General features: G+C 46.5%; 1 protein-coding gene across 1 annotated transcript in view; it reads left to right on the top strand.

Annotated features, from left to right (window-relative positions):
- The window catches only part of STXBP4 (syntaxin binding protein 4), a gene marked incomplete at its 5' end in the record, with an annotated part of 193418 nt that overhangs the window by 67821 nt on the left and 112532 nt on the right, over window positions 1–13065 (top strand). Inside the window, one exon of the mRNA XM_082272758.1 lies at window positions 12633–12698. Coding sequence (XP_082128884.1) covers window positions 12633–12698 — 66 coding nt within the window. The remainder of the gene's footprint in view (window positions 1–12632; window positions 12699–13065) is intronic.

Genomic DNA, 13065 nt, shown 5'->3' with positions numbered 1-13065 from the left:
GTTCATCATGCAAATGTGCTGGTATCAGTGGATATAAATGATGCTTACCTACTTATCCTGATTTTCTGGCCTTGCCAGCAGTTTCTGCGATTCGTAGTGTAGGATCACCACTATCCGTTTCTGCCATTGCCTCTCTGCCTATCATGGCCCACAGAGTGTTTAACAAGGTGTTGGCTCCTACTCTGGGATTGTTGGGGACCTGGGGTATCCCCATTGTGGGGTACCTGAATGACCCGCTTTTTGGGGAGTGATCGGCCCATTAACTGACAAGCAATGTCCAGTAGATAGTAGAAGTTTTGGAAAGGTTTTGATGAGTAATGAACCTTCAGTCAACCTCTCCCTGTTGGGCTGAGAAGTGGTGGTGGTGAGCCCTGGGTGGTATCTCCTGGCCTGTTTCCTTCTCATTGCAGTGGTGCTGTGACTTGCAGTCCCATGGGTGTCAGTACTGCGGGAGTTGTTGGTAAACTCACAGCCTACTGGTATATGGTTATATATATATTTTTTATATAGATAGGTGATTCTCCCTGTGTCGCTGTGTGAATCTCACTGTGGCACCAGGGTATCATGGAGCCTGCGGAACACATCCCACCACCAGACTCACTCTCAGAAGGGGGGGGGACCCTCGGGGTCCCGCTCGGCTATGGCGGCCATGACGGCGGTCCTACAGTCTTTAGTGTCTAAAGTGGACCTGGTTTTGTAGAAAAGACCTGGCAGGAAGCGCCCTCCGCCTTCACCTGTTTCATCTGCCTCCTCAGACTCTGAGGCTAAAATGGCCCCCACGGACGCAAGTCACATCGGGGTCTACGTCCAAGCACCTCAGATGCTCTGATAGTGAGGATGATTCTTCTTCTACCACCGCGCATGAGAAAGCACTGGTAAAGGCACTGATTGCGTCAGTGCGGGAAACTTTAAAAATGGACAGTTCCATACTAGGTCCCTGCAAAGGGAGATTCTGGTCAAATGGGACAAGACTGCACAGTATCTGGACAATCCGATCCAGCTGAGCCGGGGAACGAAAGAGTCCCTGATATGGTGACTTCATTTTCCGGCGCTTTGGCTGGGCAAATCCTTCCTCCCCTTGTACTGGACACGGGTCCCCATGGATGCCAGCCTGTCTGGCTGGGGAGGCGTCCTCGGCAAAAATTCTGCTCAGGGGATCTGGACACAGCAAGAGTCCAGACTACCACCGATCAATGTCTTGGAACTCTGATCGATCAGACTGCCTGGAACATTGGGCGGATCGTCTTCAGGGATGTCCAGTGCACATTCAATCGGACAATGCCATGGCCGTGGCTTATGCCAATCACCAGGTCCTTGGCCACACACTTCCTGGTGCATATTTTTCTTCAGGGAGTTAGGCACTTGGCTCCTCCAGTGCAGTCTCAGTTACTGCCTTGGGACCTGAATTTGATGCTCTCGGTCCTCCAGAAGCCTCCCATTGAGAATATTCAGGAAATTCCCCTGCTTACCCTATCCCAGAAAGTGGCCTTTTTGGTGGCTATCACCGCTGCGCACAGGGTGTCGGAATTGGCTGTGTTATCCTGTAGTTCGCCTTACTTGGTTATTTACAGAGATAAGGTGGTGCTTTGCCTCTGTCCGTCGTTCCTTCCTCAGGCTGTCTCTGATTTTCATTTGAATGAAGACATTGTGTGGCCTTCCTAAAACATATCCAATAAAAAAATGAAAACAAATCGAATTTCTTCATCAATTTAGGCCAATATGTATTCTACTACATAATTTGGGTAAACAAAAAACCCCAGCAAGCTTATATTGATTGGTTTTTGCAAACGTTATAGTGTTTACAAACTATTGGATATTTTTATTTAGTTTTCATTATTTTTTTTTGTACTAGTAATGGCGGTGATCAGCATCTTATAGCGGGACTGCGATATTGCGGCGGACATATCGGACAATATTTGACACTTTTGACAATTGGGGACCAGTGACACTAATACAGTGATCAGTGCTAAAAAAAAATATGCACGGTCACTGTACTAATGACACTGGCAGGGAAGGGGTGAACACCAGGGCCGATCAAATGGTTAACTGTGTACCTAGCCTGTGCTTTCTCACTGTGTGGGAGGTGCTTTGACTAGGGGAAGGCATTAATCCATGTTTCTGCTTTGCAGTTACACAGAATCAATGCCTTCCCCGCTGACAGAATGGCAATCTGTTGTTCACATAGGCAGATTGCCATTCTGCCTGTTTACTGTACAATCAGCGGGTGGTGGTGGACATAGAGTTCCCGATAACTGTCGCTGGGCTCCCGCTGTGTGTGAACAAGGCGGGTGCGGGCCACCGGTGGCCCATGCCACAGACCCCAAAGTGTCAAAACACATACTTAAGGCATATTATAGGCATTTTGCCAGGGCACCCCTAAAGAAACCGGATGGCACCCCAGTTTAAAAAGGCTGAGTTATAACAAGTACTGTTACTTATGTGAATTGGACAGCCATGCAAGAGTCCCATTACATTAACAAGAAATGGCCTCTCTCAAAGAATTTGGCTCCAGGAAAGAAGAACATGCACATAAACACGCGTTGACCCAACAAAGAGGTTTATGCCTCCGCGTCACATAAAACTCAGACTGATAAAAGATTTTTTGAAAGCGATTAACAAGGAAGGTGAAGGTTTTTTTTATTTGAGATCGATGTTCAATGGCAAGCGGTTCGAAGATCTGTTAATAGGACTGGTGAAAATTGCATGGCAAGCATTCTTGGCAACTACAGAGCATTTCATTCAGCAGGTTGAAAATCTCCTTACAGCATATAAGATTATGAAGTACAACCTGTTACTGAAAACAAATTTTCTGTATTCACTTTTGGACTTTTTTTCTGAAAAACTAGTAGCAATTAATGAAGAACATGGTGAAAATTTTCACCAGGACATTGTCACAATGGAAAGACTGTATCGGGACAACTTGAATCCATCAATGCTAGCTGACTGTTGTTGTATACTGCAGCGAGATGCACTGGACATCAATTACAAATGAAAATCAGCAGCAAAATACCTCTATCCCAGTTGAACTCATGCATCGTGTTGGAAACATTATGCCGTTAAATACATTAAAAGTGTTTAGTTTGTGTTTAGTTTAAAAGGGACAATCCTAAATACCGCAAGTCTTTCAGGAAGTAAAAACATTTGAAAAGATTTGTCAGTTGTACTGTACACCTCCTATGTGCTCATATGATTATTATTTTAAAGTTTACCATCTGGGACCGTGTGTCCACTTTTCCAGGTTTCACAGCATTACTAGCAGAAAGGGATGAAAAGAGCTGATTAGACCTAACAAGCTTTAAAAAGCTTTATACGAGAACACTCAGTTCTTATACACTGTCCTTTTGTGCCGGGTATTGTTTTTAATCTGAATTAGCAAGTTGCTGCTTGGTAGAGTAAATCTCAGGTCAAGGAGTGCTGGGCGAGGCACTTAGTGTTGCAGAATGGCGGTAACAATGGCGATGAGGGCAGGAAAAACAAGCCACTGAACAAGAGCAAAACAAAAGAGCACTCTCAGCTTATAGTTATGTCACCCCATTATTTGATACTGTTATTACTAACATACTTTTATATTTCTTGGTGCTTTAAAAAGAACCAGTTACAATTGTACTTATAGTGCAAAGTCCTATTTTGATTTAGTTTGATAATAGCTGCAATAGGGGATAATCATTGCTTTGTCAAGTACATGAACTGATGTTGATGGGTAGCACAGTGGCTAGTAGATAGCATTTCTGCCTAGCAGCACTAGGGTCGTCAATTTGAATCTCAACCATGGCACTGCCTGCGCAGAGATTGCATGTTTTCCCTGTGCCTGCATGGGTTTCCTGGGTACTCCGATTTAATCCCACACTCCACAGACACATTGGTAAGTTAATTGGCTCCAGTCTAAATTGGCCCTAATATGTGTATGAATGTGAATTAGGGACCTTAAACTGTAAGCTCCTTGAGGGCAGCGACTGATGTGAACATATAGTAAATGTGTAAAGCCCTGCCTAAATTGACAGCGCTATGTAAATACCTGTAATAATAACAAGTGATAATAATGCCAAATACAGGCTTCCAGCTCCTAAATAACCATAAGCACATCGAACACAGATCTGTTTTCATTCCTGTTAAAGCCCCAAAGATATCACTTTTTATAGCTCTTCCATAAACCCATTTGTGACTACTACTTTTTAAAGCATGGGGCCCACTTCCAGCATGCCAAATTGTTCCTGATTATGTTGGCCAGTGGTTCCCAATTTTGCTACTCAAGTACCCCCAACAGATCATGTTTTTAGGATTCCCTTCAGCTTGCAAAGGTGCTTTAAATCAAAATCAAATATGGTACTTATGAGTACTATTTTATCAATGGGAAATTATGGTCTGTTGGGTGTACTCGAGGACAGAGTTTGAGAACCACTGTAAACCATTACAGCTTCTGAAGTTTTTTTTTTTTTTTTTTAATTAAACATGAGCGCATAGCAGAATCTCCTTTATAACACCCCCTTGTTGCATAACAGCTGCAGCAGTGTTAAAAAAATGCGGCTGAATAGGATGGTAAACTTGGTGGTACTCCAGTACTTCATGTCCAGGAACACTGTGGTCTCGGAAGGTCTGGAGGCTGTGATGATGTCAATGTCAGGAGCAATGATGGTTCATTAGAGCACACCCCTGTCATTGCACTTGCTGCTGCTATATAGTAGAAGTGAGTGCCGTAGTCATCAGGCCAGGGTTGATACTAAACTGTAGTGCCATGTTGGTGGTTATGCCTTCAACCAACTTTCCAGCCTCATGATTTTGTTGTCCTGTAGTTCAGTGCTGTAAAAGACCAATATAGAAGTAGGTCTTTGGGGTAGCAAGGGACAGAGAAGAAATACCAGACTACTGAACTGCAGAAAAGACATTAGTTGAATGTTTTTTAAAACTAGGAGTGAAGTGCACAGTAGTCGACATGAATATAATTGTTTGACATTAATGAAATGTAACTTTAAATTGAATAGACAGTAATCATTCATGCATAGTTAACAATACACAACGTAACAGGGAACCATTCTAATAGGAAAAGGGGACTTTATAAAATCTTTATTTACAAATGTACACAATAGGAAAATGGGAATTTATAAAATCTTTATTTACAAATGTACAAAATGTATTTATAAAATTTATAAAAAGCAAATTTATAAAATTTTGAGGGCATATACGCTTCTGCCAAGGATAGAGGACATCTGTGCTGTCTCTCAATATCGGAATTGGTCCTGCCTAAGGGCCAGGTAAAGTGAATAGCATCAATTGTCTTGTTACAAATGGCATCTGAAAGTGGGTTGGAAATACAGGTGCCTCTAAAAAAATGTGAGTATTATCAAAAAGTTAATTTATTTCAGTAATTCAATTCAAAAAGTGAAACTCATATTATATAGATTCATTACACACCAAGTGATATATTTCAAGCATGTATTACTTTTAATTTTGATGATTATGGCTTACAGCTAGTGAAAACCCAATATTCAGTATCTCAGAAAATTTGAATATTGTGAAAAAGTTCAATATTGTAGACTCATGGTGTTACACTCATGGTGTCAGCTAATTAACTCAAAACAACTGTAAAGGTTTCCTGAGCCTTTAAATGGTCTCTCAGTCTGGTTCAGTAGGTTTTACAATCACGGGGGAAGACTGCTGACTTCACAGTTGTTCAGAAGACAGTCATTGACACCCTCTGCAAAGGAGGGTAAGTCACAAAAAGTAATTGCTAAAGAAGCTGGCCGTTCGCAGAGTGCTGTATCCAAGCATATTAATGGAAAGTTGAGTGGAAGGAAAAAGTGTGAAAGAAAAAGGTGCACAAGCAACAGGGATAACCGCAGCCTTGAGTGGATGTGGAGCAAGGGCCATTCATGAATTTGGGGGAGATTCAGAAGGAGTGGACTACGGCCGGTGTCAGTGCTTCAAGAGTCACCACACACAGACGTATGCCGGACATGGGCTACTCAACTGTTTTTGAGTTGTGTCAAGCCACTCCTGAACCTGAGACAATGTCAGAAGCGTTTTACCTGGGCTAAGGAGAAAAAGAACTGGACTGTTACTCAGTGGTCCAAAGTACTCTCTTAAGATGAAAGTACATTTTTTATTTAATTTGGAAATCAAAGGTCCCAGAGTCTGGAGGAAGAGTGGAGAGGCACAGAGTTGCATGAGGTCCAGTGTGAAGTTTCCACAGTCAGTGATGATTTGGGGAGCCATGTAATCTTCTGGTTTTGGTCCACTGTGTTTTCTCAAGTCCAAAGTCAACGCAGCCCTCTTGCAGGAAATTTTAGAGCACTTCATACTTCCCTCTGCTGACTAGCTTTATGGGGATGCTGATTTCATTTTCCAGCAGGGCTTGGCACCTGCCCACTTCCAAAAATATCAATACCTGGTTTAATGATCATGATATCACTGTACATGATTGGCCAGCAAAGTCCCCTGACCTAAACCCCATAGAGTATCTGTGGGGTATTGTCAAGAGGAAGATAAGAGACACCAGATCCAACAATGCAGACAAGCTGAAGGCTGTTAACAAAGCAACCTGGACTTCCATAACACCTTAGCAGTGCCACAGGCTGAACGCCTCAATGCCACGCTGCATCAATGCAGTAATTTAATCAAAAGGAGCCCCTACCAAGTATTTGTTGCTTACTATACTGTACATTGGACGTACTTTTCAGTAAGCCAACATTTTCTGTTTTAAAAATCCTTTTTGTTTTTTTTTAATTGGTCTTACGTAATGTTCTAATTTTCTGAGATACTGAATTATGTGGTTTTCACCAGCTGTAAGCCATATTAATTAAAATAAAAAAAATAAATGCTTGAAACATATCTCTCTGTGTGTAACGCAACTATGCAAAATATAGAAGTTTCACTTTTTGGATTGAATTACTGAAATAAATTAACTTTTTAATGATATTAGATGCACCTGTACATAATTGGGAAATATGTGGGTGGGTTTTCTGCTTTATTGGTAAAAAAAAAAAATGTACGTTCTCTTTCTTTCTTTGGCGAACACAGCTCCTGATATTCATAACCATTTGGTTATACTGCCCCCTACAGGAGTAGGACACTAGGCAGAAAGGAATTCTGGCTACACCCATTGGCAGTCCCAGGAGGTATACTCCCTCTCTCTGCTATAACCACTGTTTTTTTTCTGCCTAGTCAGGAGTAGGGACCTATTTTCTTGCTGGGATCTTTGGTCCTGGCAAAAAATTTTTAGATAGAAGTTTTTGTCTCCTGGATTTTTTCCTGTGAGACCATCAATCTAATGGTGGACTGGGCGACGGGCTAGATAATCTAGATCCAGTGGTCACCCCAATCTGGCCAGTGAGCGCGCGCAGACCTCAGCTCCATGCTAGGTCGGCCACGACATAGCCCCAATGGAGAGGGATTCTGTTTGGAGCGGTGCCCGCCTGATTCCTGGTATGGTGAGTATCTGTCCCCCCTCTCCCCCTGGTTTTTTTTTGGGATGGACGCGGGCCCCCTCCTTGGGACAGTCAGATCCCTGGGTTCCCCTCCTTCCCTTGCAAGTCTCTCATCTGCCCCCCCCCCCACACTGGGGCTATTTGGGTAGTCTGGTCACTTTCCTGGGATGAGGGCAGGGAGCTAACTGGCAATGGGGGCCGGGGGGTGCACCGCCGGCGACCGGACAATCGATTGTGCAGAGGGGGGGTTGTACCTGGTGGTGTGTAGTCCGGCGGCCATTTTCTTGTGGTCTGCCATTGAAAACAGCGGTGGCCATGACAGTGGAGCCCTGTGGGCGCCGATTTCAGCGGTGGGAGCCCCTCCTCATCCCCTGGTGCTGACTCCTTGATCATTTTACTTCCTGATCGCCGCACGTGTAGTGCAGATTCTCCTGGTAGCTGCAGGTGCCTGTTTCTGTAGGTGGTGAGTCTGGTGGGGTCCTCTCCCTATCTGCTGAGGATCGCTTGGTGTTTTGTGCCTGGCGACTGGATGGTGCTGCCAGCGTGGAGGGGGTTGTCCCTTAGCAGTGTTTTACACTTTTTGTGGGGTCCCCCTGGTGACTCATGGAGTCTTTGGAGCACATTTCTCCACCTGATCCCCTCTCTGAGGCTGCGGGGCCCTCCGGTTCCCAACCATCCATCCATGCACTGACGGCGGTCCTGGAGTCCCTTGTGTCCCGGGTGGAGGTGGCTTGTGGGAGCGACGGGCTAGCAAAAAGCGCCCCCGCCTTCTCCTGCCTCATCCTGAATCTGATTTGGCTGCCGCGGACGTGGGTCACCCTGCTGGGTCTGCAACCACGAGCCTGGAATCCTCTGCTAGTGAGGATGATTCCTCCACGTCTGCGACCACTCACAGAAAGGCGCCAGTGGATGCACTGATTGTATCTGTGCGTGAGACCCTGAAGATGGAGGACGCAGCTGAAGCTTCGACGAAGGCACAGGTGCCCTTTGGCACTTACAAGCTATCCAAAGCGGCAAAGGTGTTTCCTTTCCCTGCCTATTTTGACAGAATTGTCGCGAAAAGGTGGGGACGACCAAAACATCCCCGTGGGGTCCGTATGCGCTTTGCTAGGTGTTACCCCGATTAGGAGTCCCTTCTTAAGAAGTGGACTGTGCCACCGATGGTGGACCCTCCGGTTTCCAGATTAAACAAGGCAACCATGATTCCGGTTGAAGAGTCCCCGGCCTTTAAGAATCTGGCTGACCGGAAGGCGGAGGGAGGCTATGGCCCGCATTATGTACGGTTGGTTTGACAATGAGGCCGGTATTCACCATTGCCCTAGTGTCGCAAACTCTGACCGAGTGGGCTAAGCTCCTACACATTGACCTGGAGGGGAACAGATCCCTCCTGCCGCTGGCGGACCAGCTGGGCCAGGGGCTGCAGTTTCTCTGTGATGCCTCTTTGGATGCAACTCCCCTGATGGCTCGCTTCTCTGTTTTGGCAGTGATCCTTCGACTTGTTTTTTGACTCAAGTGCTGGTCTGCAGATCAGACTTCAAAAAAGGCCTTGACTGATCTTCCTTTTCAAGGAGATCGCCTGTTTGGAGCTACCCTGGATGACATCATTAAAGGTCTCATAGGAGGGAAGAGTACTTTTCTTCCACAGTCTACTAAGACATTTTTTCGTCTCTCAGGGTCCACTGACGAGCTCAAAGCCTTTCAGTGTCTCTTCTGGAGGATCCAAACGAACTTTGTCTGGCAAGCCAAGATCGGGCTTCTCCAGACCCAGGGACAAGGCTCCTTCTGCATGAAGGTGCACCCTTACCCATATCGGGGGTAGGGGGGACGTCTTCGCTGGTTTCCGGACCCGTGGACTTCCTGGGTGGAAGACAAGTGGGTCCACGAAGTCATTCGGTCCGGCTACAAGATCAAGTTTCACTCTTGTCACCTGGCAAGGTTTTTTCCTTCCAACTTGCGCCTGTCCCCACACCGCTTACAGGGCCTGTTTGGGGCTGTACAAGACTTGTTTCTTCAATGGGGGATTGTCCCGATTCTGACCTCTGAACTTTTTCAGGGTTTTTACTCAAGCCTGTTCACAGTTCCCAGGAAGGAGGGCAAAGTGCGTCCAATCCTGGACCTCAAGTTGCAGAATGGAGTCCATTCGAACAGTGGTGAATTCCTGCATCGGGGGGATTTTCTCGCCTCTATCGATATCAGCGAGGCCTACCTTCACATTCGAAAATGTGCCAGTCACCAGCATTTTCTCCGCTTTGCTGTGGGAGAGGATTATTAGCAATTTGTGGCATTACCCTTTGGTCTTGCATCTGCTCCTTGGGTCTTCACAAAAGTGTTAGCCCCAGTGCTAGCTTTGCTACGCCAATGGGGGATTACGGTACTGGGCTACTTGGACGATCTCCTTCTGCGAGCAGAGTCTCCCTCTGCTCTGGTGGAGAACCTGGAGATCACAATACGAACTCTGCGGGAGTTCGGCTGTATTCTGAATTTTCAGACGTGTGATCTGGTTCCATCTGCAAAGCTTGACTATCTGAGCCTGACTCCGGACTTGACCTTAGCCAGAGTGCTCCTTCCTCTGGACAAACTCCATAAATTGCAGGCTGGAATTCCCCTCCTGCTGTCCAACAAATGGTCATCCTCTGGACTTGCATGCGGGTGCTGGGCCTGATGGTGTGTACCTCCAAGCGGTTCCATTTGCACAGTTCCATACGAGGTCCCTGTATAGGGAAATTCTTACCAAATGGGACAAGACTCCACAGTCTCTGGACAATTAGATCTGACTGAGTTGGGGCACAAAGAAGTCGCTGATATGGTGGCTTCGTTCTCCAGCGCTTCGGGTGGGAAATTCCTTCCTCCCCTTGAATTGGACAGTGGTAACTACAGATGCCAGCCTTTCTGGCTGGAGAGCCGTCCTCGGCAAGCATTCTGCTTAGAGAATCTTGGTGCTGGAAGAGTCCAGACTCCCGCTCAATGTCTTAGAACTCTGAGAGATCATACTGTGTCTTGGTCATTGGACGGATCATCTTTAGGGTTGTCCAGTGCGCATTCATTCAGACAATGTCATGGCCCTAGCTTATGTCAATCACCAAGGGGGCTGAAGAAGTGTCTTGGCGGCTCTGGAGGTAGCTGGTCTAAGGTGGGCAGAATGGTTCGTTCGAGCCCTCTTCACCATTCACATTCCCAGGGTGGAAAATTGGCAGGTGGACTACCTCAGTCAACAGGCGTTGGATCACGGGGAGTGGTCCCTTCATCCGGAGGTGTTTCATCAGCTGTGTCTCCGGTGGGGCACCCCCGAGGTGGATCTGTTGGCGTCTCGGCTTAACAGAAAGGTGCAGAGGTTTGTGGCTCGGTCAAGGGATCCTCTGGCGGACGCAACAGACGCGCTGGTGGCCCCGTGGGGTCAGTATTGTCTGATTTACGCCTGTCCTAGTCTCAAGCTTCTGTCAAGACTTCTATGCAGGATTGAAGCAGAAGGGATTCCGGTCATCTTAGTGACTCCAGACTGGCCTCGTCGAGCTTGGTACGCCAATCTGCTGCAGATGGTCCCTGACTTTCCTTGGAAGCTTCCTCTCAGGGAGGATCTGCTGTCCCAAGGACCGCTCTTCCATCCTGCTTTACAGTCGCTGGCTTTGACGGCTTGGCTTTTGAACACCAGGTGCTGAAGGATAGAGGTTAATCTGAGTCAGTGATTCGTACACTGTTGAAAGCTAGGAAATCTACTTCTAGGAAGATCTACCGTTGTACCTTGAAGACGTGCATTGTGTGGTGTGAGTCTCCTGGGGTTGTAACTCGCTCCCTCTCGGTGGCTCGGATCTTGACCTTCCTTCAATGGGGGGGTGAACAGAAATTGGCCAAAAGTACAATCAAGGGCCAGATGTCGGCTTTGGCGGTCTTCTTCCAATGACCTTTGGCCACACACTCCCTGGTGCATACTTTTCTTCAGGGGCTCCTCCAGTGTGGGCTCCTTTGCCGCCTTTGGATCCTAATTTGGTGCTTTCAGCTCTACAGAAGCCTCCCTTTGAAAATATTCGGGAGTTTCCCTGCTTACGCTGTCCCAGAAGGTGGCCTTTTTAGTGGCTATCACCTCTGCACGCAAGGTTTCAGAGCTGGCAGGGTTATCCTGTCTTCCACCTTACCTGGTGATTAACAGGGATAAGGTGTTTCTTCGCCCCTGTCTGTCGTTCCTGCCAAAAGTTGTCTCTGATTTTCATTTGAATGAAGACCTTGTGTTGCCTTCCCTGTGTCCCAGGCCTAAAAACCTGAAGGAAATTGCCTTGCATGCCTTGGATATGGTCCGGGCAATTAGGCTACGGCAGCTACTGAGTCTTTCAGGAAGTCAGACTCTCTCTTTGTGCTCACGGATGGTCCTCAAAAAGGGTTGTCCGCTTCCTCTGCGAACATTTCCAGATGGATGAGACAGACGGTGGTTCAGACTCCCCCATCAGGGTTCAGGTTCCTCCTTTCCCTGTCAAGGCACATTCTACTAGGGCGCTTAGTGCCTCCTGGGCTTTCCGTCATCAGGCGCCAGTGACACAGGTTTGCAAGGCGGCCACCTGGTCGCCGGTGCACACTTTTACAAAGTTTTATAAAGTGTATGTATTGGCGTCTGTGGAAGCTTCTTTTGGCCCCAAGGATTTGCAGGTTGTTCTTTAAGAGGACCTGATCCTCTTTGAGGGTGTGTTGTTTTTTTCAGGTGTGCTCCAGTTATTTGGTTGAGCTCCTGTTGCCTGTTTGGCTAGTGTTTAGCCTTGGAAATATTTTTGTTCCCACCCCTCATGTTTAACACTGCTTTGGGACGTTCCAATGGTTATGAATATCAGGTGCTGTGTCCGTCAATAAACGAAAGAGAAAATGGGATTTTTGACTAACCGTAAAATCAATTTCTCTGATGTTCATTAACGGACACAGCACCCACCCCTCTGTGGAGTTATAATTCTCCTGACACTGCTTGTAACAAAACTGAGTGACTGTAGCAGGGAAAGGGAGTATACCCCCTGGGATAGGCCATGGGTGTAGCCAGAATTTTTTTCTGCCTAGTGTCCTACTCCTGTAGGGGGCAGTATAACCCAGTGGTTATGAATTGCAGGAGCTGTGTCCGTCAATGAACATCAGAGAAATGGATTTTACGGTAAGTCTAAAATCCCATTTAATTGGTGTTTTTGTCCACTGTTTAAATGTAATATGTATTTAATAATAATATTTTCTGTTTATTTCCAGGAGCAACTCTTAGAATCTGAAAAACAGAACAGTCAGCTTTCTGACGAGCTTACAAGCGTAAAACAGGTTGGTAAACAAGTTGTGAGTTTGTGTATAATTATGACTAATGTCTTCAGCAACAGTGTGAAGCTGGGGCAGCTTTGTCATAGTGCTTGTGTAAGGTGTCCCTATAACTATTCATTAAAAGAGAAGTATGGCCAAAGCTTTTTAGGCCATACTTCTCTTCTGGGTCACAGGAGTGCACTCAGATTAAGGTGATAGTGGGCTTTAGCCGTTCCAAGTTCTGGAAGGATCCCAACTTTTAGGTCAGGATCCATGCAAATGCCTTACCGGCAGCTGGCCCAGTCGCCTCTGAAAGCTTGAGCCAGCCACTTCCAACCCCTCCACAGCCTGGAGTTCCATTGAGCACTGCAGGGACAGAGCAGAGGGGGTG

Source organism: Pelophylax lessonae, assembly GCF_965119305.1.
Source record: "Pelophylax lessonae genome assembly, chromosome: 11".
Lineage (NCBI taxonomy): Eukaryota > Metazoa > Chordata > Amphibia > Anura > Ranidae > Pelophylax > Pelophylax lessonae.
Note: the sequence above shows the minus strand (reverse complement) of the source record. Positions and strands in the feature narration are given on the sequence as shown.